This window comes from Alternaria ventricosa, assembly GCF_023758065.1.
Source record: "Alternaria ventricosa strain BMP 2768 chromosome Unknown scaffold_18, whole genome shotgun sequence".
NCBI classification, from domain to species: Eukaryota; Fungi; Ascomycota; class Dothideomycetes; order Pleosporales; family Pleosporaceae; genus Alternaria; species Alternaria ventricosa.
The window spans coordinates 543,959-569,352 of record NW_026055698.1 but is presented as its reverse complement, the minus strand read 5'-3'; the positions used below and the strand labels follow the sequence as shown (position 1 = coordinate 569,352).

Below are 25,394 nucleotides of genomic sequence, written 5' to 3'. Positions count from 1 at the left end.
CTCAGGTCCAGTAGGAAAGCCTTGAGTATGCTCTGCAATGTTGATTCCACGACAGGTTCTCTCTGGCAGCTCTTTTTGCTCGGTGTTCCGCTTTATACAGCTGGCACACGGAGAGTTACGATCGCACTGTGTCTGATTAGTATAGAACGTAAAGATAAAAGTGAATGTACGGTACCGGGACTTTGAGGCTTTGGCAGTTCCGACAAGCTCCTATCAATTTCATTACAGCAGCATTGCGCCTTTGCTCCGCCGTCAACGCTCTTTTTCGGCCACGCAAAGATATACCAGCTTCTTCCTTCCCTGTATTCAATGTGTACGGCGGATCATGAGTAAATGGAGATGCGTCCGTATCTAAATGTGCCCTCTTTCTAGACTGAGACAGACTAGTTCCAAGTTGTCCACGATCCGTCGTCAATTGGCTATCCCCATCTTGTTTCTGTTCAGGAGGTGGATTGCTTCTCCTTTCCCGACAGTTCAAGAACATCAACTGATACATATAGTCTTGCAGCGCAGTGTTAGCGCTCCACGGTTGTGGTAAGAGAGTTGAATCTGCGGTCAGCATAGGAGACTGGGTATGCAGCGAGCTTTCGACACCGCTTTGTGATGACTGAGATATCTCAGGAACCGTAGGTCTGCTGTAAATAGGCATAGAAGGACTAGAAGTAGAGACTGGTGGTAGCATGGGCCTGTTGAGCATGGGCATAGCAGGACTCGGCAGGCTTTGAATCATTCCTGACATTGGCTGCATTGCAGCCTGCGCTTGAGCTTGTTGGTGCTGCGCTTGAGCCTGTTGTTGAGCCATAGATTGCCTCTGAATCCACGGCCACGTCTGCGACGATGTTTCAGAAGTCTGCTGAGCCAGTGCTGACTGTCCTTGACCAAGACTAGGTCGTTGTTGCTGACCAGACAGACCCAACGGAAAGTCTGAGGCTGCGCTTCCACTCGGCACTGGAGGATGATGGGGCGTTTGCGCATCAAATAATGGAATCGTTTCGACAGATTCATGGGACACAAGAGGCGGGTGCTGTGAGCTCTGCGTCGACGACATGGCATTGAGATTGGTCGTTTGCTGAGGCACTGAACGCTGCCCTTGGCTGAAATAGAAATCATCCAAAGGAAACTGCGTGCTCTCATCCGGAACGTGAAGAAAGCTATCGAAGTCGAAGTTCTCCAGACTGCCCGAGTTGTCGTTCACATCGAAATCGATGAATGGAGAAACCTTTCCAAAGTCGGTAGCTGACGGAAGCCTGATACCGGATTCAAATCTGCGGCAAAAGCGTTGATACATCTTGTGCACGTGTCGCTTTCGATGTTTCTTCTTGTCGATATCGAAGCTCTTCTGTAGCATTGTGATGCGCTTTAAAAGGTTCTTCACATGGTCCGCTGCTTTTGCCAGCTCTTCGGTCGAGATCTGCTCTTCATTGTCATCGCCTGACATCGTTGCGTCGCTGTCAGAAGTGTCCGAATTATTTGGGGTCGAGAGTTCGATGGTAATGGTGTTTGGCTGAAGCTCTGGGACTTTCTCTAGCGGAGGCAGCTCCACAACCGGAGCGTTGGCCATAAGCTCCAAAGTTGGAACACGAGAGGCGACGCTTGATCCTCGAAGCGTTTCTTCGTCGTTGATTGCGATATGGCAGAATCTATTTTCGAGAGCTTGCAGGCTTTTGAGTGAATCCTGCTGTCGCTGGTGCAGTTCGCGGATCTTCTCACGCTCTTCATCCAAGACACCTTTTTCCATCCTTCTGTGGCTATTGTCAGCTGCATTTTATGCATGGTAGTGTATCAACTCGGCTCACCCTCGCGCCTGACCCTGGGCTAATTGTAAGACATGCAACAAAAGCACAAGGCTATTCTTCAAACTCTCAAGTCTCTTTCGGTTCAATTCGACCCGCTGTTCCTTCATCGGCCAGGCCAGCTTACCCATCATGCTCAAACTTTTCTTTCCATCCTTTACGGTCCTTCTCCTCTTCTCTACTATCTCTGATACTTCGTCGAAGACGCTTTGGCACTTTTTGATAATGCTGTTAGCGTCCTGGATAGCCTTCTTCGACACGATGGATCCGGCCTCCTCGGACTCAAACACTCTGCCTACGCTTTCGAGCGCATTCGATGTAAGCTCTACATCGTCGGCAATGTCCTTGATGTCTTGGTCTGCCCGCGCGGCTGAGTTCGTGAAATTGTACAACGCGACGCTGAGCTTGGCGCCAGCCCCCGCGATCTGGATGATGCTAGCTGCGAGGCCTATGACTTCGGCCATCGTAGGATACTTGCTGCGTGCGCATTACTTGTCCGTTCGAAAGTGTCGCATTGCAACGGTGCTAGGATTGAGCGCGAAGATAAGGGCGGATTGAGTGGGAAAGCAGCCTTCTTGCGAAGGCTGAGTGCCTGCATGACCCGCTGCGGCTGAGGCGCAGCCGCATGCTGTGAACACCTTGCCATGGGAATTAGAGCAAATGAGGATGCCGTCGCACATGCGACGCTGTACAGCGCTGTGAGTAATGCAGGCAAAGATATGCGACAATTGTTTCGCGTACAGACATGATAGGTGTCCTACGTAGTGCTTGGGTCCAGTGCAGGTGCGTGTGGCCCTCAGGTGTGCCTGCCTGTTTCGATTCCTCAGTTCCGCGCCTCCGCATCGAATCACTATCTCACACCGGTCGACTGAAGAAAAAGACGAGCTCCTCTTCATTTCCACAAATTATACCTTGATAATGACACGTGCACCAAAGAATGAATGGGCAAGCAGCTCTCTTCGGTTTTATCGCGGCCGAGCTTCGCACAATAAGACACCGGCTGCAGGATGAACAAGCGGAAGAGTTGGGAGGCCATACAGTGCAGGAACTTTGAAAGAGTAAGGTCGGTCTGGCGCATCATGCAGAATGTGAATGGTATAAACATCATGTTCTGAAGCTAGGCTCTGGGTATATAGCGAAACAGCATGGCGATGCAAGAAAAAACGTAGGAATGACGCGCGACTTCATCGAGCGCCCTCAGCTACCCTCCGCCTACTTGACATGTACAAGTTCGGGTGTCTGCTGGTAGTAATCCTGTTGCCCATTACCATAGCCGTACGTGACCTGTTGTTGCGTAACGGGCGCATAAGTTTGTTCGGTCTTCTCGATCGTCTGGTTCCAGGAGACGTGTTTGGCGATGCCCAGTAGCGTTATGAAAGCCAGACATTTGGCTAAGCCTATGATGTAAGACCAGGCCAGCCGTGCGCCAAGGGAAGGTGTTACGGGCCAGTAGATACTGGATGAAAAGACTACCCCCAATGAGGCGTTCACGAATAGGCTAACGTAGAGGGAGGTAACCCAGCCGAAGAGGTCCTAGGGATGTTAGCAAATGTGCCAGTACATAGTAGCTGCCATGGACTTACACCTCCGGGTAAGCGTCTTGATCTCAGTGCCGAAACGTTTGAAAGAGACATAGCCGCCGAAATAATAACAACGATCATCCATACAATGTCGTAGGCAAGATCGAGACCATTCGAAACTAGTACCGCAAAGTCCCAGTTGGATTCCAGGGAGTTGTCCGCCAATGCGACGTAGGAATACATGACAACATCTGCTAGTATGACAGCAAACGCAACGCCAATAGTAATCAGAAGTACGGTCTTGGAACCAGATGACATGTTTCCAAATTGCTTGTGCAGCATGGAGTTCAGAACGTAGACGAAAACGAACAGCAGCGCAGCATTGGCCAAACTGTTCATGATGGCGGAGGCAACGTTGATATTCCAATAATCAATGTAGTTGATATTGTCGCACTCTGACATGACTTGGCTTACGAGACTCAAAATACGTGAGCTGGAGCATGTTAGCACTTCTAAAGCCTGTGAAAGATACTTTGTACTTACATGACTTGGAGGGAAAGGGCTACAACGAAAGGCACACCAATCAACTTCTTTCCGGCACCGCTCTTCTTGCGGATAAAGAACGTCGATATGAGAATGACCGTGTACAGAACCAGGAACAGCACCACAAATGCAAGCGCGGCTTGAGCGTACGGTGTATGAAAGGCGTGCGGGCATGAAGCATTGCTGTAATAGGTGCCACCACCGCCGCTGCGTCTGGGTGCCATGGCAAGAGGGTGTTGGTGCTGATCAAGTCCCTAAGTGGGATTTCCGAAGTCAATGTGGGGTGAGTTAGCGTTTGACTGACGGTAAAACGCGAGACACGCTTCGCGGCGACCTCAAGTATTTCAGGAATAACAACTGCATGCTCCATTGGTGCTCCGCCTTCTCACAGCCTGCAGCCTTCCCGTTTCTCCCGTTTTTGGAATTAAGTCAGGGGCAGTTGAAGCGTCGCTAAGCCTCTCAAAGCGTTTGTCGGGCGCCTTACTGTGCCATATGATCGAAGCGAGAGTGCGCGAGATCCTGTGGACGCCTTGGAGCAGGGGTGTCAAAGCCTCAGCGCGTAGACATATTATCTGGCAGACCTCGAGCGCAGTGCATTTGATAAGAAAAGTATACTGGCTTGGGTTTCTCGTAGGAAGTCATGTCCGCAATATGTTGAAATGAGACGGGGAGGCTGGTTGCGGGTTACATCGGGGTCAACGCTGTTGCCGACCCCCAACCAAAAAAAGACCGGGCTGTGCCTCAGGTCTGCGGGTAGTCCGGCTCTGCAAGCGGCTCGAGAGAGTGTCGCGTCACAAAGTGGAACGATGCAGTGGATGCGATGGCACGGCATGACAGGAACAACCAAGGGTGATCGCCCGGGCAATTCAGCCTTGCGGGTGGCTAGAGCTTCACGTGACGTGGCTAGTGCAGCAACGGATCAGTTTCCGCGATGCAGGGCGCGGCATTACATCATGTTCGTCGCCTCAACCAAAATCCATCTCCCGGCGCGTCTCATTCACGCGCATCTATTCTTTCGTAAGATAGGCGGTCAGCTGCTCTGATTCATCTTATCATAGCTCGGCCGTCGTCTTACATCTGGCCGTGAGCTCGCAACATCCACCTGTTCCGATGATTCCGTTACAAGGGACCCACGCCACAAGTCTCCCTACCAGCCACGGACATCCGGTATATATCCTCAGACTGCCGCGTTCCCATCTCCAAATCGCAAACTATTGAGGACGACACAAACAGGAAGCTAGAAAGTCAATAACCCTATTTACACCGCTGGCGCACGAGGAATCAGCAATGGCACAGGTATTGCAGGGACTCTCGACGCGACCCGCGCTCGGCAGTCACGACACGTGGACGGCCAACGCAGCATCGGAAACACTGGATGTGGACGGCGCAACAACATTGAGCGCCCAGAATGCTGAGCAGAGAGAAGATTCGCGAAGTAGAAGCACGACAGCGATACCATCCGATGACAGTGGTTCAGAGACGCAATTGGTCGAGAAACCCGGAGGCCGTAGGAAGAGCATTCAGGTTGTTTTAGAGCAGTCAGGAAAGAAGGGCGAATTTACCTTCACTGCCAAAGACCCTGTTTTCCAAGAGGTTCTACAGTCAGGCCTGCGGCGAGAGGCCGAGAAACTCAATGGGAAGACCAAGGGGAAACCGCGCGATCTCGTCTTCACACAACAGTTTACCACGTTCGACCGCCAAAACGCGTCCGCTGCGCACTCCCCGTTTCATGGTTTCTTTACACTCTTCTGGATTGCGATGGCTTTGTTACTCGCGCGAATAGCAGCAGGTAACTACAGGACGAAAGGCTCCGTATTTGGAGATGCAGAAATTCTGCACTTGATGATCGACAAAGACTTGTTCGTCATGTTGACGACTGATGTCGCAATGTGTGTGGCGACTAGCTTCGGCTTCTTCCTGCACAAGGCCATCGCCAACGACTATCTGACTTGGAACGGTTCAGGCTGGCTCATACAGTCTCTGTGGCAAACCTTCTTTACCTGCACCATCATATGGGTTACTTTCTGGCGAGACTGGCCTTGGACTCATACCGTATTCATCGTCCTACATGTCTTCGTGTTGCTAATGAAGCAACACGCCTACTCTTTCTACAACGGCTACTGTATGTGATCTGCACTTACTTAGGATACCTCAGCTGACCTTTAGCAGTATCACGAGTGTATCGACGACGCAATTTGCTACGCGAGAAGCTACGACAGCTCGATGATGTCAAAGCACAGGAACGCCCGACGCAAACATCTCCTCCGACTGAGGCACTGACTGCCTCGGGTGTTGATAACTCAGACCAAGGCGAGTTGACGCGTCGAGGAAGCGTTGGCCCGAAATACTCTACCAATTTATCAAATGAAGAATCGGAGATCGCATCTATCGGCAAAGCCATCGAAGCTGGAAACCCGCTCGATTCGGAACAGATCGAAGCCTTTAGACGCGTGCTCAACACTGAGATTACGATCCTTGACGAAGAGCTCCGTGGAAAGTGCACCACCACCGATAACGTATACCCAAACAATTTGACTTTTTACAACTTTGTGGAGTGGGCGTGCCTTCCTACACTCGTCTACGATCTAGAGTACCCCAGGCAGGAACGCATCAACTGGTGGTATGTAGCGGAAAAATCAGCGGCCACTTTGGGAGTCATCTGGATTATGATCATCATCTCGCAAGCATACATCTACCCTGTAGTCGTAGAGACTATGCGACACAAAGAGGCTGGCATGTCGCTTGATGAGCGATGGAAAGAGTTTCCATGGGTTGGTAAGTGCTACATCACTATGAGGCTGTCGAATATACCGCTAATGAGCTCCCTTTATAGTATCCGACATGCTCTTCCCTCTTCTCCTAGAACAACTGCTCAGCTGGTACGTCATATGGGAGTGTCTCCTCAACGTATTGGCGGAAGTCACACGATTTGCCGACCGCGGCTTCTACGGCGCATGGTGGAACTCCGTATCCTTCGATCAATACGCTCGCGACTGGAACCGACCGGTCCACAACTTCCTGCTTCGGCATGTCTACCACTCGTCGATCTCGTTCTTCCATCTATCGAAGATGCAGGCGACTTTCTTCACGTTCTTGCTCAGCGCTATTGTGCATGAGGTCCTCATGTTCTGTTTGTTTAAGAAGGTCAGGGGTTATCTGTTTACATTCCAGTTGACGCAGCTGCCGCTGGCAGCGTTCAGCAAGACGAAGTTTATGAAGGGGAGAGATACGTTGGGGAACATTGTGTTTTGGTTTGGTCTCTTCATTGGACCTAGTGTCATCACCAGCTTGTACCTTATCGTTTAGATGTACTAGTGTTTCGTAGACTCTCACCTCCCTTTGAAACAATAAATTTGTTGCTTAGTCTTTGACGATATCAGTTCTCTGGGGCTTGTGCGCCTTTGCTTCTCTCCTCCTTCAACACTTCCAATACTCTTCGCGTCAACCTATCACGCTCACCGACATCTACAGTACCATACGCGTCCTGCGACTGCTTGAAGACCTTCTTTTCCCATCCGTCTCCAACATTCGGCTTCCCTGCGTCCTGCCAACAATCCTGCACCGTACCCCCAATATTCTTAAAGAAACCCTCTAACCCCGCCGGTCCGCCACCAGCATGATAGCTCTTGAATGGCCCAGCGACTGCCCACCGCGGCCCCATACTACCCTCTACGATACTATCCAGCTCCTCCACCGAAACAACCCCTTCATCGACAAGATGGATGGCCTCGCGCAATAACGCAAACGCCAGTCTGTTCGCCACGAAGCCCGTCGTCTCTTTCTTGATATGTATCGGAACTCTCCCACGACCCGTCCAGAACTCCTGCGTTCGTTTGATAACTTCCTCCGACGTATCCGGCGACGGCACAAGTTCCAACAACGGCATGATATGCGGCGGATTATACGGATGCACTACCAGTAATCTCGACTTGTCCTGCATATCCTGCGCTTGCTGCGAAGCTGGGATACCAGATGTGCTGCTCCAGAATAACGAGTGTTCTGGTGCGTGTTTCTCGACATTCGCCCATAATTCTTTCTTGAAGGCCAGGTTCTCCGGACCGGATTCTTGGATGATGTGCGCGTCTTCTACAGCTGATTCGAGGGACTTGGCGATGCGAACGTTAGATATAGCGGCGGCTGCGGGTTCTTCTGCGAAGAATTTCGGTAGGTTTTCCTCGACGTGTTGGTCGAGATCTGGTCGGGTGTCGTAGATGGTGAGTTGGGAAGGGCCGAGGAGGTGTGATAGGTGGAAGGCGGCGAAAGATAGGCCAATGGTTCCGGTGCCGATGAGAGTGATTCTGAGATCTTTGTTGCTTTCCACCTTCAAGATGGGATCGTGTTGCGAGTCTCCAGCGTCGGACATATTGGTTGTAGAGATGATGGAATGGACCGGCTAGTCGTGAAGAGAGGTTTGGAAGTCGCGGTAGCTATCTGGGTATGGGCCTCCTTATATCTGAATCCTGTTTACTAATGATTTTCAAGTTCCACTCAAACCTCGTAACAAGATGATCTGATGTGTGGCAATGAAGCGGCTCTTACACACCCTGGCTCGGATGTTACCCGGAATAACGTCAGAAGGAGCGCCGATCTTAACCGCTTCCGGATGGCAGGGTAGCTGCTCAACCCCGCCTTGTACCTTATCCCCGCTCCACGATCGACTCGAGCAGTGCGAATCCGATGGAGATGAGCGCGCCGAGGAAGAATTGGTGGCAGTCGCCTATTAGAAGGCATGGAGGCGGCCCATCTGATGGTCACTCGCTTCTTGACCCGTCACCTTCTGTACTGCGCTTTCCAGTACAATTCTACAGCGCTGGTTTCCTCGCATCAGTTTATCCGGTTATAAGTCGCGCGTTGTTTGCGATCCATTGCTGAGCCAATTGCGTTAAGATGGTGATCTTCAAGTCCAGGCAACCGCCTATCGATCGTAAGTTGTCGAAAGTCGAATCTACCATGCCAATGCCTTATCATTGATGCTGAACGTTGTAGTACCAACCGAATTGACAGACTGGGACTGGCTCTTCGATTCCGCCTACTCGCCTATCAACAAATACCCACCGAACGAACTAGCTGGATTCCAAAACGCGATAACGAAGGAGCGTGTCAACTGGGCTGATGTGAAGAAATACTCCACATACATCTCCACTGCGCTGGTCAAGAAATATGGCCTCAAAGAAGGCGAGACAGTGGCGCTGTTCAGCCAGAATACTGTCTGGTACCCGGTAGCGATGTTCGCAGGACTCCGCGTAGGAGCGAAGATCAGCGGGGCCAGTCCGGCATACAACGTTGAAGAGATGACATTCGCGCTGAAGACCGCGGACGCAAAGTTCTTGATGACTACACCCGGTAGTATGGACATTGCAGCTGCGAGCGCAAAGGCTGCAGGCTTGCCGCAGTCCAACGTGTTCCTACTGGAAGGCGAATTACCTGGATACACCACTGTTCAGGATCTAATTCGCATGGGAGAGTTGTATGGCGAATCCGGACAAACCCCGGCATTCAAGCTGGCTCCCGGCAAGAAGAACAAAGACGTCTGCGGTTTTCTATCTTTCTCCTCCGGGACGACTGGATTGCCAAAGGCTGTAATGATCAGCCATCAGAACGTGATTGCGCAATGTCTTCAGATACAGCAGATCACGCCTGAAACCCAGAAAAAGATCATGGCCGTACTGCCGCTATTCCACATTACCGGTAAAACCTCCCATGTACGAACTGCGTGTGAGAAACATACACTGACTTCGTATACCGTCATCTTAGGTCTTGTCCATCAGATGCATCTGCCGGTCTTGCTCAATGCCGAGGTTGTCATGCTCCCACAATTCACGATGGAAAAGATGTTGGATGTCATCGTTGAATATAAGCTCAGTGAGCTTCTACTGGTACCACCGATTCTCATCCGACTCGTGCGCGACCCGTTGGTTGACAAGTACGATCTCAGCCATGTCACACGCTTTTCTTCCGGCGCCGCCCCGCTTTCGGAAGAGATTATACAGCAGCTTCAAAAAAAGTTTCCCAACACCGGGTTCAAACAAGGCTACGGGATGACGGAGTCTTGTTCATGCATTACTGCGCATCCACCTTCAAAATTCTCATACAAATACGCGCACTCGGGTGGTGCGATCGTAGCTTCTACCGAAGTCAAGATCATCAAAGACGACGGTACGGAAGGCAGCGTTGGAGAAGATGGTGAAGTGCTCGCTCGTGGGCCGCAAGTCGTCATGGGCTATCTCAACAACGAGAAAGCTACTCGCGACACTTTCGATGCAGATGGCTTCCTTCATACCGGCGACCGCGGTGCTATCGACGAAGAGGGAATGATCCACATCTCCGATCGGATCAAGGAGCTCATCAAAGTAAAGGGCATCGGTGTCGCGCCGGCTGAGCTCGAAGATCTGCTTCTAGGCCACCCGAAGGTCGAAGATGTCGCAGTGATGAGCGTGAAGGATGATTACTCTGGTGAGCTGCCGAAGGCGTACGTTGTCTTGAAGCCGGGAACGGAAGAGAGTACAGCGATTGGGGAAAACATCATTGGGTACGTGAAGGAGAAGAAGGTCAGGTACAAGTGGGTTAAGGAAGTGGAGTTCATCGATGAGATTCCGAAGAGCCCTTCCGGCAAGATTCTGAGGAGAGTGCTGAGGGACAAGGAGAAGAGTGGGAATTTTGGGCTTGTTGTCAAAGACGAGGCTAGGGCAAGGCTGTAGAGACAAAGTCCTACCTCATGCAAAGAGCTTTCACGTTGAGGAAATGGGTGTCTTGTAAAGGCTCAAAGCCGTTTTTGACGCAATAAAATCAAGAGGCAGTCTACACTGTTCATGCGAAGGATGCAGGGGTACCACCATGCCGCGTAGCTGTATTAGAGACTTCAGCCTTGCTCAGCCTTCTGCGGGGCAATCGTGAATCACCTTTCTTCCCTGTGCTCATTTGTGAAAATCATCGGCCAACAACACAGTTATAAAGTATATATTGTCCCTGCTAACCACAAGACTATTCAGAAAATGGCCGAAGCCGTTGGAGTGCTATCATATATGATCGGAGCGGCCGATACGGCATTCACATTATCCGGTGCCGTAGTCCGGGCGCCGATCAAGACGGCAGAAAGCCTGTGGTTCTTCACGTCAATCTACGGGCCATCAGGTATTTTCATATGGATATTTGGAAGCCGAGAGGTGTGGCAAATGCAGATGCAGGTATTAGGCAGTCTGGACGATGCGGACGCTATAAATTTCAAAAAGTCGATCCAGCAAGAGAGCAGCATCATAGCTGTAGCTGTAAGTATGGGAAATCTAAACTTCCAAGGCACAGTAATCTAATTCTAAGCCAGGCCACCATCCTTGCCCAGATTGCTATCACTGCAATATCCTTAGAAAACCTGAGCCGAATGCACTGGACTGCTCGCGCCTTCTTCATTTCGAGTCTGGTCTCATCGATTATAGCTGTTTACTATGCGACGAAGCAGTACCGTGTCCTGGGGCGCTGTTTGTACGCTGAGCAAGTGAAGGCGTGGATCCAAAACCAGAAGAAGAAAAAGGAATCGGCCTTCAACAATCCTGCAAAGTTCGCTTCTGTAGCCTCCGTCATCACTGTTTCAGCGCCTAATATGCTTCTATCCTTCTCACTCAACTCCTTCCTAGTGGGTTTGGGTGTTTATCTAGGATTCACCTGGACCCAAAGCTTGGATGAAACAGCAGGAGACAACGGAAGTCGCGCTGTATTTATTACTTACATCGTTGGACTGTGTGTATGCTATGGGACTTACGCATTGTCAAGCACTGTTGCGGCGGATCAAAGCTATGTCAGCGAACGCGAATGGATTCGAAAGTATATTACCACGACTCTTGGTCCTTCAGGGCTGCAGACACCTGTGGTTGCGAACGGAGCCGCTTCAACACGAACACATCCGGACCCGGATCCGGATGTGGAGAGAGGAACACCGCTGGATGATATCCCCGAGACGTTGAGCGGGAAAGCGCGACATGGAGGTATTTTACATGAGGATACCCGGGAAGAGTTGTTGGCACTGTTTCAGGAAGCCGCAGATATGCGTAAAGCATCCGCAAAGGTCGACGAGCGTTTAGCTCGGCTTTTGGAAAGGCTCGGAGAGGAAACTGGCGCATGATCAGCCTGTCCATATGAACTAGCTGCTCATTGATGGAACAGGAAGGGCCTGGTCGATGATGGAGTGCAGAGGCGACGTTGTTTATAACACATACAGAACAATTTGCGCATGTGTACGGTTCTGCTTGAAGGCGAGTATGATTTTCAATATAGCCCGTACTACGAGAGACATGGATGACAAATGACGTGTGAGGGCGTGGTGGGGTCGGCGTTTGTGCCCCTCCGACAGGGTCTTGGATCAGAAAAGTTACTCGAAGAAGGTGCAATTTTACATTTCTAAGCAACACACTGCGCCCCGTCATATAACTTCGCGCAAAAAGCAGTGCGCGCTTTCTTGTACTCACATCTCTCATACACCACAGGAACAAAATCAAATTGCCGACAAAATGGCCATCACGAACCCGACGCCCAACCAGCCCCAGCACGACGAGGACGACATCGACGTACATGATGTGGACAACACTCTAGACGCCGAGGAGGCGGAAGAGATTGTGGAGGATGATGGCGATGTGCCCATGGACTCAGACGACGAGGGTGACGAGGGACGCCAAGAGATGGAAATGGAGATCAACCTCCAGAACGACTCGGTCGCGCATTTCGACGAGCACAAGGACAGCATCTTCTGCATAGCGCAACACCCCGTACACCACGAGATCATCGCGACAGGAGGCGGCGACGATGTCGGCTACATCATCGACGCGTCTTCGGCGGCAGCGGCGCAACCGAGCAGCGACGGACAGCCCACCGAGCGCGAGGGCCTGAAGAGCATCTTCACACTAGACGGACACAAGGACTCGGTCAATGCCATCACATTCACCCAGCCAAAGGGACAATTCGTCGCGACAGCGGGCTTGGACGGAAAACTGCGCGTATGGCAGGGCGTGCCCGACGGCAAGAAGTGGAAGTTCCTGGCAGAGGCACAAGAGGTCGAGGAGATCAACTGGGTCATCCCCAACCCGTCGCCCGACCACCCCAACGTCGTCGCGCTCGGAGCCAACGACGGCTCAGTGTGGGTATACCAGATCAGCACAGAGAAGAACAACGAGCTACAGGTCCTACAAGCATACTACCTCCACACCGAGACGTGCACTGCCGGCACATGGTCGCCCGACGGCTCCCTCCTCGCTACCATCTCCGAAGACTCGAGTCTATACGTGTGGGATGTATTTGGCGATGCTGCATCACAAGGTCTTACCGCGACTACCGATTCGCAAGCTGTTGTTGGTCTAACAGGCCTGGACGAGCGCTTCCGCGTTGAGGGCGGACTATACTCAGTCGGCATCCCGCCATCGGGCGCATTCGTCGCAGTCGGTGGCCCCGAGGGCCAAATTCGCATCGTCGGACTACCCCGCCTCTCTCTCGCTGCGCCCGCGCAAGCATCTACATCGTCGGGTGGCGGAGGCGCAAAGAACAAAGCTGGAGGAGGCAAGCAGGCGGGTGCCAAAGGCGGTGCTTCGTCAGCTGGCCAAGCTGGCCAGATCTTGGCGAGTCTCCAAGCTGGAAGCGATAACGTCGAGTGCATGAGCTTCTCCTCTGCACCACTCACCCTCATGGCCGCCGGCAACGTCGACGGCTCCATCACCCTCTTCGATACCGCACACCGCTTCGCCGTCCGAAGGCGGATAGAAGACGCACACGCCGATGATGAGTCACCACAAGCTGTCGTTAAGCTCGACTTCGTCGCCAAGGAAGGCCCCGGAGGTTGGCTGTTGACAAGTGTGGGATACGATGGTGTTTTGAAGCGATGGGATGCACGAGGTGGAACAGCTGCAGCTGGCAAGGGCCTTGTAGGCGAGTGGAAGGGACACCGGGGAGGTGGTGAAGGAGGAGGTATTATGGCATTTGTACAAGGAGATGGCGAGACAGTCGTCACGGCTGGTGACGACCACGTCGCACTTGTTTTCAAGACGCCTCTGACCCAGTAGATTCTATAGACGACCTGAAAGTAACGATACCGTACAGACATGTCGCTCATATTTGCTCTTCTATGTGGACGCCAGCATCACCTTCTACGACACGGAATCTCACGAAACGAGTCAAACAGGTACAACTACAACACCCGGAGCCGCTAGCCACGACCGACATTCTCACAGACACGTCTGTATCGCACCGGGCCAACTCTCCACCGCGTTCAACACTTTGCCAACAAGTTGCTCCATGTGGACGTTTTTTTTTCTCCGCACTTGCTTTTCTCTGGTAGAAGCCATTGGACGCGGGCTAGAGTACTGGCGGTCGGGCGTGGTCTAGATGGGCCATACGCTACTGTATATGCGGTGCAAATGTGTGTGTGCGCGGAGAAACAGAGAAACAAAGAGGAGTTGGATGAAATCAGCCTGCTTTGGAGCATAAGCCCAGGCTTTTGTGTAGCCAGTGTCTGGATCCGGTGCGAGTGTGGCAGTGTAGTTTCCATATCGCGTGTGTAATCGAGATGCAGAGGGGACAGCAGAGATACCAACATGCACAAACTAGTACTCCATCAGGATCGCGATGCTTGCGCAACAAACGCGACTGTGCATCGCCCAGACGAGTCTACATGAAAGAAACACACGATGTACAGTCGATCTACCATATACAACCGTAAAAGACCTTATCCAAGCAAACTGACACAAGCGCGGGTACAGCACCCGCGACCGCCATGTCAGCCCACGATCCTATTGCCCACGGCCCAAAAGGCCGTCGCCTCGTATTGCTGGCCTACATCCGTTCCAGAACAAGTAAACGAGGTACCAACCCGCTTCGCCCATGCCATGCCCGTTGGCCCCTTCGCTTGCTGCTTCCCCAGAGAACCGGGAACACCGCGAAACTGACATGCATCCAAACCAAAATTTTAGTTCAAACGGTGAAAGTCGCCCCTTCCTTCCTAGCTTGGAATGCAGGGAAGAAGGAAGAGCTGGTGTTGCGTGGCTTCCTGTTCTTCTCAGCCTTATGACGTTGGGTATCTCCACCTGTTGTCTCCACTGGTGTTGATGTTTGTATTTTACTGGCGGAGATCCTGGTCTCGTCCGAGGTTTTCGCTGCAGAGGCGGATATACGTAAAAAGAATTAGGATTGAGGTTTTTCGTTCTGCATGCTGCATGCGGCATGGGGCATGGGAAAGTGGAGGCCCTGGACGGTCTGTCCGAGGTCGCGCCGGAAAAGTGCTCCTGAGCCAATGGGGGAGGAGTTGGGGGAATGGGCCTAGGGTGGTGATCGACGGACTTCGCGTACGTACGTATGTGCTGTGACAGATATGGACTTTGAGTACGGCAACGGTTGAGAGCGGGTGAGAAGGTATTCGGATAGTCGTCACAACGTGGTTGCTGTAGCGAAGGAAAGATTTCATCTTGGTCGCGGGGCGTCCCAAAGGGATCAACCCGAGTACTGGCCTCACAGTTGATTCTTGCGTTATTCTTCAAGGCCACACGTTGTTGCTCCCTTGCTTCCCAAACAACAGATCAAGGATTTATTCGCTTCGGATCGCTTACCCTAGAAGTACATGTACACTATGTGTCCCAAACTGTCCCGTCATATACCCCCACCTGTAGACCGAATCGAGCGAGGCCTCTTCTCGGGGAAACCTTCCGTCCAACTTTCCTTTCCGCTATGGGTCAACATTTAGGTCCCGCTGGACCAAATTTTATATTTTACGCGCAGTAAAATGGCGTGATATGACGTAGAAGCAAGACCCCGATCTCCTTTAGCTGACGACTGTGTGGGGAGAGTGAAAGATGCGGAATTCTGAGTACGCTAACTGGGGGTCGAGGGTCATGTACTGGAGTATCCCGGATCTTCAGCTCGCATAAACAGGGTTCCAATGTAATGTGTTAAGCGATAGGGGAACTCGTCCGTAGCTAATGAAGGAGGAGAGAACTTGTGGAATGCCTAGAGCAAGGACGTTGGGGCTCCGTCATGGCTGCTCGTAATCTGGATAATCGCCGCCTGCCATGTCAGAATACGTAGGTAGTTGCGGGGAACATTGGCAGATACGCGTATGAACGCATATTGCCAATCTCTTTCACACTTGTCTTATCCTACTCAGATATTCTGCTCCGAGAAGCAATCTGCAGCATTGAGGCTCGTTTCACCGTAAGCATGACATACAGCTCACTGTTCGGCGCATCTTTCATGCATACTACATGCTCCCCTGTAAGCACGTCAAGTTCGGTAAACCCCCGAAACTCTACGCGAGCTGGGGATCTGCCGTGAGCGGCCTCGAACGTCACTGACGGGACCAGAGTATCGAATTGCTCCACCGCGTACCTGGAATGGGTAAACTTGAGGGCATAATCGCTAGCCTAGCTGCTTGTATGTCTGCTTCTGGACAATCCTGCGGCGCGGATGGACGCGCCGTTGAGAAGGGCCGAATTGTCATGTGGCAGGCTTTTCGTATCAATCGTGATGGCCGGCAGAAACGCTATTTTGGCGTGCGAACTGTTGAATTCCGCGGGTGTTAAACAGTTGTCCTATACCCCGGGACCAAGATAGCTTCAATCCGGGCATTCTTTCCGTGAGCCAATGAGAGTATCGCATGCTGTGTGATACCCGTCTGGGGCTGACTGACGTGTGACAGGATGTGGGGATTGCTAGACAAAGTCGGTAAGCGAGGCGCGATCCCAATGACGTCCGTGGAGTAGCAGTGTCCGCGTTATCGGAACCTGGATCGATTGAGCTGAACGGAATGAGAGTACGGTGGATCACTGGCGAGAGGTCATTGTGTTGCTGAATATACTCATTCATATTGAAATGACTACCTGAGGAAGATATGCAGTAATCGCCTTTCCGTTTTTATACTTTGTAGAATCTAGGCAGTACACTCGTACGCGATGGGACACCAATCCCATCAACCGCTCAAACGCCATGTCGTCGAAATCGTGGCCACTGCAGCAGGCAATATCAGGCGAGCTGGTCATTGTAGCAATGTAGAAAAAGAAAAGAAGCTTTTGGTTGCCCAGAGAAAGGCAAAGCCCAGGGGTATCGTGAAATCGTTGGAAGAAGTGAGAAACAGGGACAAGCCAGCAGCCCACATTGCATATCAAAGGTCATGGCAGAGCGATGTCAAATGCATCAATACTGGAAAGCCTTGGTGGCGAGAATGTGCAAGTTGGCCTCCTAAGCCTCCATGTCGTCCATGTCTTCGTCGGTAAAGTCCTTGAGGAGCTCGAGCCCATGGAAATCGTCGACATCGGCGGAGCTCATGGAAACCATACTCTGCTGTCGTGCGTGTTGGTTGGAGAATCCGGGGCTCTGCATATTGGAGTTCTGCATATGGGGGCTCTGGTTGCTGTGGCTATGCCGTGGTGTTGCGTGGTGGCCAGGCATACCAGGTGCAGGGGCGTCCATGCCGAGAAGGCCGCCGGCGCACCGCGCTAGATACTCGTCGACAGCCCAGAAGCCGCAGCCAGCGTGGCGTAGAACTTCGTTCTTCAGGTCGAGGACTTCTTCGCGTAAAAGCGCAACATTCTCCTTGAGCATCTTGTTCTTTGCGGAGAATTCGCGAGCGCGCCCCTCGAGGCTGCCGATGTACTCCTTCTTGCGCTGCCTGCACTTGTGGGCAGCTACACGGTTCTTCTCGAGGTGCGTCTGGCGAGCGGACGATACTTGGAAAGGGTAGCCGTCTGCAGTGTAGGCCTCGACCATCTGTGGCTGCGACTTGGGCCTGCCCCGCTTGCGCTTCGGCGGCTGAGGGTTGCCGTCGGCGTTATCCTGTTGTTGCACAACGGGGACGCTAGGCAGAGAGCCGGCAACCGCGTCTTGATTGGCCGAGTCCTGGCGGCTGGTGCGTCGTCGCTTTGCAGGCGGCATCTGAGGAGAGGCTTCCTGCTTGGGCCAAAAGACAGTCTCGTTGCGGAGTTGCTCGACAGGAATGGACGTCTCGCGCTCGTTACGAGCGTCCCGAGGGGCGTGTGCTGGCGAGGGCTCCTCAGGCGGGGTGACTTGGCCGTAGCGCTCCATGGTGGCATGTGTAAGCAGCGAGGGTGGAATGGAGAAGGCTTGCTGGGGAGGCATTGAGGTGGGATTGCTGAAGGCGTTTGCCCACTTGTCCTGCTGGGAGGGGCCATTGAGGCTGTTCATGGCTGTGAAAGCGTCGCCAGCCCACTCAAACTGTGGTTGCTGTTGGATTGCTGTCATGGTGGACGACGTTGTTTGTTGTTGGTGTGGTGGGGGCACGGAAGGTATGGTGCGCAGGCCTGAGGCGGGAGGTTCCTTATATGGGCAGGAGGGTCCGACAGAGCTTATGTGATCAAGGCAAGAAGCAGCGGGCCAGGGCAGTTGTGAGGGAAGAAGGAAGAGAGCCGCCGGAGCAAAGATCGCCTGGCATGGGATTTCAAACAATGGGGGCTTTGGCAGCATGCGGAACTGAGGAAAGCGATTCAAACGAGCAGGGGCAGGCCTGGGGACCGTGCGATTGGTGGGTTCTGCGGTGCGTTACGTAGTGCGCCTTCCCGATCGACGATGAAGAGGCAATCGCTACCCAGCCCGCACCAAGCTCGACCTCGGGAGAATCTCGGCCTCTAGCGTCTGTCGAGCTCGATCGCGATGGCCTGCCGCGCCCTGCCAGCTGCTGCCACTACTAGAGCCTGTCCGAATTTGCGTCTTCACAACATGCGCTTTTGCAGTTCCGCCATGACCAAAACGGGACAGTCCACTTGCCTAGCCATCCCAGTTTTCTCAGCCCAAACTACTGACCGGGCACCTAGCTCGACACAATGGTAGACAGCTTTCGCCGCCTTGGATTGGCTGCGAACCTCGTTTGCGCTACTCCGAGCGGTCTCCGCCATGCGAGGGTGGAGCGAGGCTATGACGTTGTAACGGCTCGCTCCGCGGAACACGTCCGGGCTGAGAGCTGGGCCAACCGTCACGCTATAGCTCCACATGGGACCGTTCATGGCAATCACCTGGAAACATGATCCCACCCAATCACCGACGGCTCTGCATCCTGCTCCATCACATCTACACTCGACGATAGCTGACTCCGAGTACTGCTTGTACATCTGCCGTCGTTCATCTGTGCCAAAATGCAGCCGTCACCATTGCCGCCTCCAACGCTCATGCTCCCGCAAGAGTGCTAGTAGATACCAAGGCGCTGCGGCAGACACCTAGAACCAACACAGACCGTAGCGCACGATAACGGCAGGCCACGATGCTCCACATCTCATGTATTCTGTCGATCACAAAGTGCAAGCATGTTGGCCCAGACGAGTTTCGCCGCCCGGTATTACAGGGTTGGAGTGGCGCATCGAAAAGTTGGCTGCCCAACATGGGAAAATTGAGAAATCCCATCTTTTTGCTTTGAAATACGATCAGACCCCGCCCTAACCTAGCACGCTTGCAGACCTTGCATCATCACACGTTAGCGCCAAGTGCCAATCACAATTAATTTCCGCTTCCTTCACTATCCTCCCATTCTCACTCGCATGCATCTTGACGCCGCTTGCTCACAGTGAGCTCACGTCTTGCCTAGATTCTCTCGTTGAACTGCACCGCAACCTATAGGAAGCTCTCCTTCAACAACCCAGATCCTTCATGATGATAGCCTCTTCAACAACCCAGGTCCTTCACGATGATAGCCAAACTGCGTGATCCCATTCGTTGCGGTGAACATCGCCTCTATCTGATCCACCACAGCATCGCTTGTAAACTCAAACATCGCGGGAACCGCAGCAAGCTGAAAGCCGCATTAAACGATTACTCAAATTGTTACTCACTCAATGCCCAACGAAAAGCCAAGGTGGCGATCACCGTCGCACGCTGTAATGATGCGCTATCTGCCGGGAGACCTCTGTCACCTTGTGACACCCCACGAGGCCTCCATACAACGTGGAACCTTCGGTCTGACGTGCTTGACGCGCCTAACATCTACTCGAAATCGTGTTGCACCCTGAGAACAGCGTTCGTGGGTAATCATTACTACTACTACTGCGCCGACCTCAATATTTGAGTATGCAGGCTAGTGTTCATCATTACAACCTCACCCGGGAACTTCGACGTTCATATGTCATAGACGTATACCACTGTTGGACTCGCACTATTACTAACGACAGCGATTCTTTTAGAAGAGATATTCGAGAAATTGATTCCATAATCAAGATGCGACCACCGTGTTTACCTGCGTCGTTGCCCACGCGTAATCTGTTCGGAAGGTACATGTCGTTCGGGCATCGAAGGCAGGCTAGGTCGATGAAGGTAACTCGGTGAGGTAACGCAGCATAAGGAAATACGATGCCAAACGATTGGCGATGCCTGAAGCATCGCGGTGTCAATAGAACCAAGGCAATGAGACCGCTCGGGTAGAGAGTCCAGCACGTTCTCCTGTCCGTTCAGGGCCGGGTCATGTCTCAATTCATCCTATTTCACTCTCTCTTTCCGAATCTTACGCTTAGCATAAGGACGTATCGATAGGTAGACGAATACACATCTTTCGACGACATTTCCACGATCATGTCACGTGGCTGCTGGCCGATGCAATTGGGATAGCGTGTCTTGGCGGGAAAGCGCGACGCGCATCGCGTCGTCGGCGCAACAGTGGGAAACACGCTCGCCCACGACCACAACCACGGCCCCGCTATGTCCTGAAAAGCGCCATCACGATCGCATAAACTTCGAACGCGCGCCCGTACACATCACTCAGTCCGACCTCTCGCGCATCGCGATTGCGCCCAACCGCCGCCATGGGGTACATCAAGCAGATCACGATTCAGGGCTTCAAGAGCTACAAGGAGCAGATGCAAATCGAGCCTTTCTCGCCCAATTGCAACGTCGTCGTTGGTCGTAATGGATCGGGAAAGAGTAACTTCTTCGCCGCTGTGCGCTTTGTGCTAGGCGACGATTACCACAATTTGGGTCGTGAAGAGCGTCAGGCGCTGCTACACGAGGGATCCGGCTCAGCAGTCATGTCAGCATACGTCGAAGTATGCTTCGACAACACCGAAGACCGCTTCCAGACTGGCAAACCCGAATTCTTTCTCCGCCGTACCATTGGCGCAAAGAAGGACGAGTATTCGGTCAACCGCAAGAACGCTACCAAATCTGAAGTCATGCAGATCCTCGAATCCGCCGGCTTCTCGCGATCGAACCCTTACTACATCGTCCCCCAAGGTCGTGTCACGGCGCTCACCAATATGAAGGACTCCGAGCGCTTGAAGCTGCTGAAAGAGATCTCCGGCTCCAATGTCTACGAGGAGCGACGCGCCAACAGTCTCAAGCTTCTGTCCGAGACCGAAAACAAATGCGGCGCTGTCGATGGTGTAATCGACTCCATCAACGGGCGTCTAAACGAACTCGAGGGCGAGAAGGAGGAATTGGAAGCGTGGAGCCGGAACGACAAAGAGCGTCGGTCGTTGATGTACATTCTGAAGTCCCGGGAGGAGGCTGACCTAGAAGCCTTGATTGAGAAGATCGACCATATGGAAAACCAGGGCCGTGAGATGAAGGAGGCCGATGAGGCCGCGTTTGTACAGACCGAGGCCGACATCGCGCAAATCGACATGGACATCAACAGGCGAAGAGGTGACTTGGACGTTCTGCGGGAAGATCGCGTGCAGTCTGAACAGGAACGCAAGTCGGCGACACTGGAGAAGGCCAAGATTGAGCTCGAGCTCAAAGCGTTGCAGGACAACCAGTCGGCCGCCCAACGAACCAAGAAGTCGCGAGATACACAAACGAAGTCACTCCAACAACAAATACGCGCACGAGAGACCGAACTGAAGAAGCTGATACCCCAATACAACGCAAAGAAAGAAGAGGAAGAAGCTGTTAGGTCACAACTGCTGGAAGCTGAAGGCCAGCAGAAGCGACTCGAGGAGAAGCAGGGTCGGACAGCTTTCTTTACAACCAAACGACAACGGGACGATGCATTGCGCGCTCAAATCGAAGAGTGCAATGCTGACCTCAGCCGCCGCAAGGCTGTTCTCATGCAGACTAATGAGGAGATTACCCAACTGGAGAGCGATGTTGAGCGTCTTGAAACCGAGATCGCTGAACTACGATCAAACATTGAGAGCGAAGGAGACGCTAGTGTCAATCTTGCAGCTAAAGTCGAGCAAGCAAAGGATGCTTACAAAGCTGTACACGACGAGCAGACGAACCTCTACCGAGAAGATAACAGGGTCAATACTCAACTTACAAACTCACAAGCCGAGCTTCGGAAAGCAGAGAGCACCTTCTCTCGACTGCTTGATCATGGCACTAGTCGCGGGTTGGAGTCTCTCCGTAGATACCAGAAAGAGGGGGGGTTAGAGGGGGTGCATGGTACGATTGCAGACCTGCTCGATGTTAACAACGACTACAGAGCCGTGACCGAAGCGGCAGCCGAGGGTGCGCTCTTTAACGTTGTCGTGGATAACGATGAAGTCTCCAGTAAGCTGATTGATCGGCTCATCAAAGACAAGGGCGGACGGATTACTTTCATTCCCCTTAATCGCATCCGGGCTCATGACATGAACCTTCCTGTCACCGGGGACATGCAGCCACTCTTGCCGAAATTGAGGTACGATGAAAGATTCGAGGATGCGTTCAGACATGTCTTCGGCAAGATCGTTGTCTGCCCTGACTTAACTGCATGCAAGAAGAACGCAAAGCAATACAACGTTCGTGCGTACACTCTCGACGGAGATAACGCCTCGCGCAAGGGTCAATACCGAGGAGGTTACCACGACCCGTCCAAATCAAAGATTCGGGCTTACCAAACATTGGCCGAAATCCGCACACAATACGATGAGCTGCAGCAGCGGAAGCGAGATATTGCCACCGAACTTGAGCAAAAGCGTCAACAGCTCACTGCGGCACTAAGTGAGGTTCGGCGACGGGAATACGAAAAGGACAAGGGCGAGAACAGCTATGCACCTATGCGGGAAGAAGTACGAATGAAGCAAAGGACCCTTCGAGACACACAGGACAGCCTTGCAAGAAAGAGGATGACTGCTTCAGCACTTCAGTCAACAATCAATCAGCTCGGCGCGCAACAGAGTGACTGGGAGGCTGAAATTGCTTCCAAGTTCGAGAAAGCACTGTCTAATGACGAGGAGCAAATGTTGATCACACTTCGAAGCACTGTACAAGACTTGAAGCGGCAATTTGCACGAGCCAAAGAAGAGCGCGCCATGTTAGAATCTCAAAAGGACGAGGCCGAGCTCGATCTCACAGAAAATCTGCAGCCCGAGTTGGATAACATCCTGTCTCAACAGGGCGGCGCAGGTGGATCTACCGGCCAGTCGACGCGTTTACGAGAATGTGAACGGGCTCTAGATGCTGTCAATCAAACAATCGCGGACCTCGACCAACAGATCCAAGAGACGGACGCTCAAATCGAAGACATCCAGGCCCAGTTGAGTGAGCTGGAGAACTCGAGAAACGAAAAGGAGGCTAGCAATAGGCAATTGGCAAAGGCTATGGCTAGGCAAGAGCAGGCCATGTCTAAGAAGGACTCTGATCGTAGTCGTTATACAGACCGACTAGCGGAGGTCAAGCGTGATATCCGTGATTTGGGTACCCTTCCTGAAGATGTTAATCGGAAATACACTCGTTGGGACACCACAAAGGTAAGCTCCACGTTCGCCTCTTCAAACCTGCACACAGCTGACATTACCAAAAGGTTACCAAAGAACTCACCAAGGCCAATCAAGCGCTCAAGAGCTTCGCCCACGTCAACAAGAAAGCATTCGAACATTACGAAAACTTTACGCGCCAGCGACGGACCCTCACAGAACGCCGCGCCGAACTGGACACATCACGCAAATCCATCGAGAATCTCATCGACGTGCTAGACCAGCGTAAAGACGAGGCCATCGCCCGTACCTTCAAGCAAGTCGCCGCAGCTTTCGGCGAAGTCTTCCAGCAACTCGTTCCTATCGGCCGCGGTCGCCTAATCATCAACCGCAAATCCGACCGCGACGCACGTGGTGACATCTCCGACGACGACGACATGGAAGAGCAAGAGACCCAAGGCAAGAAGAGCAAGGTCGAAGAGTACACAGGTGTGAGCATCGCCGTATCCTTCAACAGCAAGCACGACGAGCAGCAAAAGATCGGCCAGCTCTCTGGAGGTCAAAAGTCGCTTTGCGCGCTCGCTCTCATCTTTGCCATCCAGAAGTGCGATCCCGCGCCGTTTTACCTCTTTGACGAAATCGATGCCAATCTTGACGCGCAGTACCGTACTGCTGTTGCGCAGATGCTGGAGCGGTTGAGTGGTCATGGTGGAAAGGATAAGGATGGGGGTGGTCAGTTCATCTGCACGACTTTCAGGCCTGAGATGGTACACGTGGCTGATCGATGCTATGGTGTCACCTACACGAATAAGACGAGTAGTATCGATGTCGTTGATAGAGAGGCGGCGCTGGAGTTTGTCGAAGGCATGCAGAAGGTGTAATATGTGGTATCAGCACGAGTATGATGCAGGCCAATTGAGGAAGTGTATTATGGAATTGTATGAGTCTTTCACGCGAGAGGGTGCACCTGTTTTGTGTCGATTCGAGGTTCTCACGATTTTCATGTTTGCGAGCAGGGCGACTGGAGTGGTAACGTGTTCGTAGGACTAGCTAGCTATGATTCTTCGTTCTTTATTTCCTCATGCCCGTAACTCTACTCTACTCTGTGTTTATCGGCATGATATGCAATGTAATGTACCGCAAGGAGATCGCTAGTCTGATTGACAGATGTTTTCACTACATCTTGACCTTGGACAAAGCAGCGAGGAGAAAGCCTGATTTACGACCTTTTGGATATTGGTAGAGGGCTATACCAGACTTGGACGACTCCTTGATGATACCCATTGCTCTCATGTACTCATTTTGATGTACACAATACGAGGGCTGGGACAGCTTCCACGATAGCAGCAATGCAATCGACTTGTCAAACTGGGACGCGAAGCATCTGCGCACTGCATGCACAATGGGAACAAAGCATCGTTATGGATGCAAGCTGCTATCTACAAGCCTCTATCGTAGCCTGTGAAGTTTGCGTTACAACCAACGCGCAGCCTTGTCTCCCGAGAAGCCTGCCGCAAACCACTCTGCACACAATTCCTTGTCAGATGCCACGCGTTTTCGTGCTTTGGTATGTCGAACCGTTACGCGCTATAATTTGATTTGAGCAGACTTCCACTCGGATTCCTTTTTCCTGACACGATTTCCCCCTGATTTATTACTCCTCCTAACAAACCCCGAGGCGAAGGTCAGCCAACTTTCGCACGCTGGAACCAATCATAGCTGAAAAGCGACATGCTCGCTCTTCCTTCCGATGCTGTGTCTCTACACACGGCGACGGTACCCGATCTATTGATGATTAAAGCCGCATCGTCTCTTCTAGACCCTGCCTGCTGCCTCGTATATTGCAAATCATACCACGTACTGGCATTGATCGGTGTCGCGAATAAGCAAGTTTGAGCAAAGTGTGGGTTTCGTGCTGGAAGAGTTCGTCTCGAGATCGGGTTCTTCGCTGTACATCGTTGCAT

The 25,394-nt window shown here is 52.4% G+C and overlaps 8 protein-coding genes across 8 annotated transcripts; 4 read left to right on the top strand and 4 right to left on the bottom strand.

Annotated features, from left to right (window-relative positions):
* Positions 1–515: 515 nt before the first annotated feature.
* On the bottom strand, positions 516–2,257 carry J4E93_008887 (uncharacterized protein; the record flags this gene model as incomplete). Its single annotated transcript, XM_049346784.1, has 3 exons — positions 516–549; positions 1,122–1,742; positions 1,797–2,257. The coding sequence occupies 3 exons, from the start codon at positions 2,255–2,257 to the stop codon at positions 516–518; spliced, it is 1,116 nt and encodes a 371-aa protein (XP_049196204.1).
* A 748-nt stretch (positions 2,258–3,005) lies between these two features.
* On the bottom strand, positions 3,006–4,080 carry J4E93_008886 (uncharacterized protein; the record flags this gene model as incomplete). Its single annotated transcript, XM_049346783.1, has 3 exons — positions 3,006–3,326; positions 3,377–3,806; positions 3,857–4,080. The coding sequence occupies 3 exons, from the start codon at positions 4,078–4,080 to the stop codon at positions 3,006–3,008; spliced, it is 975 nt and encodes a 324-aa protein (XP_049196203.1).
* Positions 4,081–5,143: 1,063 nt separating this feature from the next.
* J4E93_008885 (uncharacterized protein) lies at positions 5,144–7,162 on the top strand (the record flags this gene model as incomplete). Its single annotated transcript, XM_049346782.1, has 3 exons — positions 5,144–5,978; positions 6,026–6,631; positions 6,690–7,162. 3 exons carry the CDS (start codon positions 5,144–5,146, stop codon positions 7,160–7,162), a joined length of 1,914 nt encoding a protein of 637 aa, XP_049196202.1.
* Positions 7,163–7,232: 70 nt separating this feature from the next.
* On the bottom strand, positions 7,233–8,219 carry J4E93_008884 (uncharacterized protein; the record flags this gene model as incomplete). The annotated part of the gene is made up of 1 exon (XM_049346781.1): positions 7,233–8,219. One exon carries the CDS (start codon positions 8,217–8,219, stop codon positions 7,233–7,235), a length of 987 nt encoding a protein of 328 aa, XP_049196201.1.
* A 524-nt stretch (positions 8,220–8,743) lies between these two features.
* J4E93_008883 (uncharacterized protein) lies at positions 8,744–10,554 on the top strand (the record flags this gene model as incomplete). Its single annotated transcript, XM_049346780.1, has 3 exons — positions 8,744–8,780; positions 8,843–9,544; positions 9,611–10,554. 3 exons carry the CDS (start codon positions 8,744–8,746, stop codon positions 10,552–10,554), a joined length of 1,683 nt encoding a protein of 560 aa, XP_049196200.1.
* Positions 10,555–12,354: 1,800 nt separating this feature from the next.
* Positions 12,355–13,893, top strand: J4E93_008882 (uncharacterized protein; the record flags this gene model as incomplete). Its single annotated transcript, XM_049346779.1, has 1 exon — positions 12,355–13,893. The coding sequence occupies one exon, from the start codon at positions 12,355–12,357 to the stop codon at positions 13,891–13,893; it is 1,539 nt and encodes a 512-aa protein (XP_049196199.1).
* A 3,163-nt stretch (positions 13,894–17,056) lies between these two features.
* Positions 17,057–18,076, bottom strand: J4E93_008881 (uncharacterized protein; the record flags this gene model as incomplete). Its single annotated transcript, XM_049346778.1, has 1 exon — positions 17,057–18,076. One exon carries the CDS (start codon positions 18,074–18,076, stop codon positions 17,057–17,059), a length of 1,020 nt encoding a protein of 339 aa, XP_049196198.1.
* A 2,540-nt stretch (positions 18,077–20,616) lies between these two features.
* On the top strand, positions 20,617–24,311 carry J4E93_008880 (uncharacterized protein; the record flags this gene model as incomplete). The annotated part of the gene is made up of 2 exons (XM_049346777.1): positions 20,617–23,484; positions 23,538–24,311. The coding sequence occupies 2 exons, from the start codon at positions 20,617–20,619 to the stop codon at positions 24,309–24,311; spliced, it is 3,642 nt and encodes a 1,213-aa protein (XP_049196197.1).
* Positions 24,312–25,394: the final 1,083 nt, after the last annotated feature.